The sequence below is a fragment of the Amaranthus tricolor genome, chromosome 1, assembly GCF_026212465.1.
Source record: "Amaranthus tricolor cultivar Red isolate AtriRed21 chromosome 1, ASM2621246v1, whole genome shotgun sequence".
Lineage (NCBI taxonomy): Eukaryota > Viridiplantae > Streptophyta > Magnoliopsida > Caryophyllales > Amaranthaceae > Amaranthus > Amaranthus tricolor.
In genome coordinates, this window is record NC_080047.1 from 37,559,890 (window position 1) to 37,565,530 (window position 5,641).

Below are 5,641 nucleotides of genomic sequence, written 5' to 3' on the forward strand. Positions count from 1 at the left end.
AGCAATGGAAAAAATAAAAAATGCAGTGTTAAGATTTGCTAATTCAAATCCAAATAGATCATCTTTAACTCCTTTGCAAATGGCGGTAATTGAAAAACAACTCAGTTTAGCCTTTCCAAACTTTCAAACTCCTACCCATCCGACGTACGCTTCGGTAAGTCCACAAGATTTTTCTGAATTTTGATTGTTTTATATTGTTTTTTGTTGTTTTTCAGGATTGATTTTGTTTAATTTTTCAGTCTTTCTTTTTGGTTTTTTTATGTTTAGTTTTGTGATTATGTGTAGATGATACAAACTGCAATTAAGGAGCTGAATGAGGAAAATGGGTCAAATGAAGAGTCGATTTCAGAGTTTATTAAGGTTAATTATGAGGGTTTACCATGGGCTCATGGTGTGTATTTAAGCCATCATTTGAATGAACTTTGTAAAAATGGTGAATTAGGGTTTGATTCTACTACTAAATGCTACTCTTGTATTACATCTGAAGAGATTTTGTTTAAGGGCTGTGTTTTGAGGAAGAATTCGCCAAAGAAAGGATTTATAAAGGGTAGGAAGATTATAGATGATGTGACTTATCCAAATGGGGAGGGAAATTTTGGGGGAAAAAATGGAAATGTGAATGAAATGAGTGGGAATTTAAATGGGTTTCAAGAGGAAGACAATTTGGAGTTTAGAGAAAGCCAATCTAAGCGAAGAAGACGGTGTCTGGTTTTCGAGGGAGATGGTGAAGAAGTAGGTGAAAAGAATGGTAATGAGGGTTTTCGACTCGAAGATAGGAATGAATTTGTTGAGGATTGTGATCATCCATTAACTGTGGGAGTAATGCAGGAGAATCGTAAGGGTGTAAGCTCGAATGTGAAAGATTCGGGTTTGAAGGAAACTGAGCATATGATTGTGTCTTACAAGGATAATGATACTTCCGATTTGGCGGTAAGTAGTGGAATGAATTCGATTTCAGAGGGATCGTCGCCTATGATTGTATGTGGTTTGGTGCAATTCTCTAAGCAGCAACAAGAGGGGTGCAAATCTTCCTTGAATAAGAGCTTGGAAGAGAGCCAAGAGAAAAAGAAGGTTTCCGAGAAGTCAATGCCAACATTCTCGAAACCTGTGGATCACAATCGGCTTGGTAATGACCAGTTGGACGAGCTTTCGACTCAGAGAAGTGTTGATACTAAGGTATAATTCTGAGTTTGGATTGTGAGCAATTAGTTTTCGTCTTCATCTTTTATGCATAATGATAATGATTAATCAAAATGAGAACTCTTTATGCTATGTTTGGAAAACCATTGTTTTGTCACTTGTTAATATGTGAATATCATTGCTTCTTAATGCTTATATTACTTTAGCTAGTCTATAACTTTGGTGTTCGGTATCTTAGTCGACAGGATGAACTTGTTGAACTCCTCTTTGGTAATTTTACATGATGTTTACACATCATTCAACTTAGATACTGCATTGTCTATAAGTTAGAACTACAAAAGAAATGATGGGATGTTATTTTTAGATATGAATGCAAACGCGGGAGCAAACTCTTAACGACAAGAATGATTTACCTCGACAATCACTTAGCAGTGGCAAAACCTAAAGTATACCTTATCGATTCATCCTTTTGCTTTATTATTTGCCATTTCTCGATAGAAAAGTTGACAGTTTTTTTCCTTGTTTAAAGGAAATCTGGACTTGCCTAATGGAGCATTGGAAATGATAATCTTGTTTTTTTCTATCGAAGACCAATAACTTCGAAAATCCCTAATGATGGATGTCTGCCTTCGGAGTAATTTGCTTATATCTAACAAACTAAAAAAAAACCATAACTAATTGTTCTTTACATCTATTTACTTATACTCATTCACTTTATTTGTCTTTATATCCACTTTTAAGAATACTTTGCCAAGTCTTTGCTTTTTGTTTGCATTTTTCAGGTTCCTGTTTGAACAATTGTACTGCCTTCGTATAGCTTAGCTTGAAATCCTTAAAAACAAATACTGACCCCTCAAAATTTTAGCTCTAATGATAAGCTGGATGTTGGTTTTGTTGCTCGCTTGTAATTATGCAACACATTTGGCCCATCCCTCCCTCAGTTGCAACCAAATCAAATGTTACATACTTCTAGGTGAAGGGAAAATGTTGTCGAGTTAATTTTTAAAACCGTTAATATTTGAGTGGAAACAAATAGGAAACAATATCGTGATGTAGAAGATGATGGGTAAAAACACTAATCCATTCGGTTTATCATGCTGTAAATTATACTTTTGATTGTTTCACTTTTTCATTGCTGGAAAAATTTAATCTTTTCGAACACTTGATCTTCATTCAGCTCTAGTAAACACAAAACTAGTATCTAATGCTGATGATGACATTTTGCTGAGCGTTTTTTCCTATTTGCTTTCCCTTTTTTGAGTATCGACGTGCATTAATTTTCAGACTAGATTTGATCATGATTTTATTTCAATATTGTTCAGTGTAGTTTGATGATGCGTATCTGTGGATAGAGTTTTTACATGGTCATTCGGTAGAAATCCTGATTCTGGTAATTTTGTTCTGTCTTGTGTTTTTGGGGGGGTGATGCAGGAAAGTGAAATGGAGAGCGTATGGGGATCACCGTGGTTGATGCCAATGTTGAAGTGCCACTACTTTCTCCGCTGCTCAGTTCATAAAGATTTAGTCAAGAGTGAAAGAAATATGTTTTGTTTAGATTGCATGGGAGATGCCTTTTGTTTCAATTGTCTGTCTCACCACGATAAGGACCATCGAGTTGTCCAGGTTTTTTTTTATCTCACTACTAAATTTCTTTGATTCTCTTAGAAAATACACCAGTTTGTTCTAGCTATGATTTTTCAAACAGTGTAGCTAAGATTATCCTATAATTAAAAGCATCCTTTCAAACACTTAAAGTAAGCTTACATCTTATTATCCCAAATCATACCATCTTGAACTTTCAGACGAAATCTTTACTCCTTAATAGGGGTGTTCAACGGGCCGGATAAGGGCCAGACTGGGCTTAAGTAAATATGGGCAGGGCTTTGAAACCCCGCTTGGCCCGGCATACCCCTGGCCCATTTTTATTACAGAAAATTATTTTAATCCTGTCAATTTATAACAATTAAATTATCACTTATAATAATTAAATTGAAAAATATTAATAATCCCCATTGACGTTGTCATTTATAATATTTAAATTATCCGTTAATTATGCTATTTACAAACGCCTGTTTTCGACCCTTATTGAGCCCTTTTATAGCCCACTTCATTTTAATTATAGTAAAGCCCATTTTCGGCCCGGCCCTTACAAAGCCCTTTAAAAACGGGCTGAATAAGGGCTCAAAATGGGGACCGGCCCATTGAACACCCTTACTTATAAACAAAAATTTAGGAATAATTTTTATGTTCCTTGTCTCATTTTGGATTGCAAAGGAGAGTAAATTCTACACATCATAATGAGTAAATACTTAATTCCAATGGGTGACACAAGTAAACTGTGAATGATGTAGATAAGGAAATCATCACGCCAGAATGCGGTGAGAGTTGACGATATAAAGAAGCACCTTGACATATCGCACATTCAACCATACATAATCAACAGTGCAAATGTCGTGTACCTTAATTCACGCCCTCTGCCGAAGGCTGCTAGAAGTGTCTCTCATCCCTGTGAAACCTGTGGCTACAGCCTCATTGATTCGTTCAGATGTTGTTCTCTTGCCTGCAAGGTGCATGCAAAATATGCTTCCTCGCTTTTCATTTTGTCTACATACTTCAGTTTGGTAATTCTATATATATGGAGTATGTGATGAATGTCTGCTGATTTCACCGACATAGATGCATATTTTTCCTTCATTATAGTAATACTGATATGCATTTTGTTCTGAAGTTTTAAGCCTGAAATATGTGGGAACATGGGGCTGCCAGTCTAAATTTCATATTGAGGCCAATTTAGTACTTTAACTGGATATCTGGGTTCCTCTTCAGATGAACCAATTTCTTTAAGAAATTGAAGAAGATTAGATAGGTCTATGATAAAACCTCCCCCTTACATTACGTAAACCCCGTTATGTGTTTGAGACTTATCGCTACATTAAATCCTGTTATATAACGGTGCATGAAATTTCATGGTCAAAACGCCGCGTTGACCGTTACGTAATGTGTAAACGCTCGTTATTTTACCGTTATAACAATATGTCACCATTGGAACGTCTCCTGTTAAAATTTCACTAATACCCATTAACTTTAAGCATTTGGAGATCTATGGTGCGTTAGTATTTACTGAGTTGTGAATGTGCAAAAAGTTAAAAGTGATCCCGATAAATATAACCAGAGTTTACTGCATTAGAGTTTACATACTTACAGCTCTTCTTTATTTTCGTTTATAAAACTAAATTTGCTTGTATCAATCGGACAATGCTGAATTTCAGCTTCATGCAACTTTGCTGGATACTTCAATGATTGAAGAATCACCTGTTGATCAAAACCAACAAGTTTATTGCCTGGAAGATCGTTTGAAGCAGTTGGAAAGACGCAGATGTATGGGCCCGCTAGACCCCAGTAGTCAGGACGAGCTTTTGCGAGCGGAAGATGAGGAGCATTTACCTCTCCAGAAGGTGCTTCAAAAGGGTAAGCGAAAAAAAGATTACGTGCAAGAACCCACAGCACAGGAAAGGCCACCAGAACCAGTTATAAATTCAACTGTAGAAGAGACGAAGATCCATGAGCAAGAAACCGATGCAGGAAATTTTGATTTGGATGCAGGGCCCCCGGGATTTGTTGGCACTGGACATTTGATGTCGCACAGTCTGCAAACCGAACCTATTATTCCCCAGAATATAAAGAAACAAAAAAGGGGCCGAGGAAGGCCTCGTAAAGATAAAGGAGCCATCAAACAAGTAGAAGCAACCCAGGAAGAGGCAATAGTTTTATCGAATTTGGCTCTTCGAGAACAAGAAGCATCGACTGATCTAGCAACTCTGCATTCAGATAAACAGACCAAACTACTGAACAAGAGGGGTTGGGGAAGACCGTGGAAACAACTCGAATCATCTTCCAAGCAACATATTAAAGAAACGAAAAACAAGGGCGAGGAATCTCCTCTGCAAGTCAGAAAGGTCAAGAAAGGACGAGGAAGGCCTCGTAAACAAAAAGAAACTGAAAAGGATGCAGCTGTTTCTTAGAAAGTTCACATTGGGGAGCGAGAAACAGTCGGAATCAGGAATTTATCTAAATTTACAGAAGCTCGCTAAAAAAGCTGGTCGAGGAAGGCCTACGAAACCACCAAAAGGAAGCGTGAAATATTCTGGAACGTCCAAGAAATTCCATATTCAACCCGACAAACAGATTAGAAAGAAGGGTCGAGGGAGGCCAAGGAAACAAGACATAAACAAGGAAGACTCGACAACTCAATTGAATGTGGAAGCTGAGCAATCAAAAACCGACATTCAGAATTCAATACCATGCGATGAAATGAGGAAACCTGGAGAATCACTTGCTGAAGTTCACAGGAAACCCGAAACAGAACAGACAATGTGTCCCTTGGATGATGATAACCAGAATCATGCTGCTTTGCAACAAGTGCAACACTGTCGGGAAAATAAGTCGAAACGAGGAGATTCTGAAAACCGATCTAGGCCTTTGAAAGAAAAGTCTACGAAGT

The 5,641-nt window shown here is 37.3% G+C and overlaps 1 protein-coding gene across 1 annotated transcript; it reads left to right on the top strand.

Moving 5' to 3' along the window:
- On the top strand, nt 1–5,176 carry LOC130816383 (uncharacterized). The gene is made up of 5 exons (XM_057682848.1): nt 1–154; nt 286–1,176; nt 2,572–2,763; nt 3,492–3,707; nt 4,410–5,176. The coding sequence occupies exons 1-5, from the start codon at nt 5–7 to the stop codon at nt 5,160–5,162; spliced, it is 2,202 nt and encodes a 733-aa protein (XP_057538831.1). The 5' UTR covers nt 1–4; the 3' UTR covers nt 5,163–5,176.
- The last annotated feature ends 465 nt before the right edge of the window (nt 5,177–5,641 follow it).

Coding starts and splice junctions, on each gene's coding strand:
- LOC130816383 (XM_057682848.1), top strand. CDS start 5: ATGGAAAAAATAAAAAATGCAGTGTTAAGATTTGCTAATTCAAATCCA. Junction 1,177..2,571: donor AGAGAAGTGTTGATACTAAG/GTATAATTCTGA, acceptor GGGGTGATGCAG/GAAAGTGAAATGGAGAGCGT. Junction 3,708..4,409: donor GTTGTTCTCTTGCCTGCAAG/GTGCATGCAAAA, acceptor GCTGAATTTCAG/CTTCATGCAACTTTGCTGGA.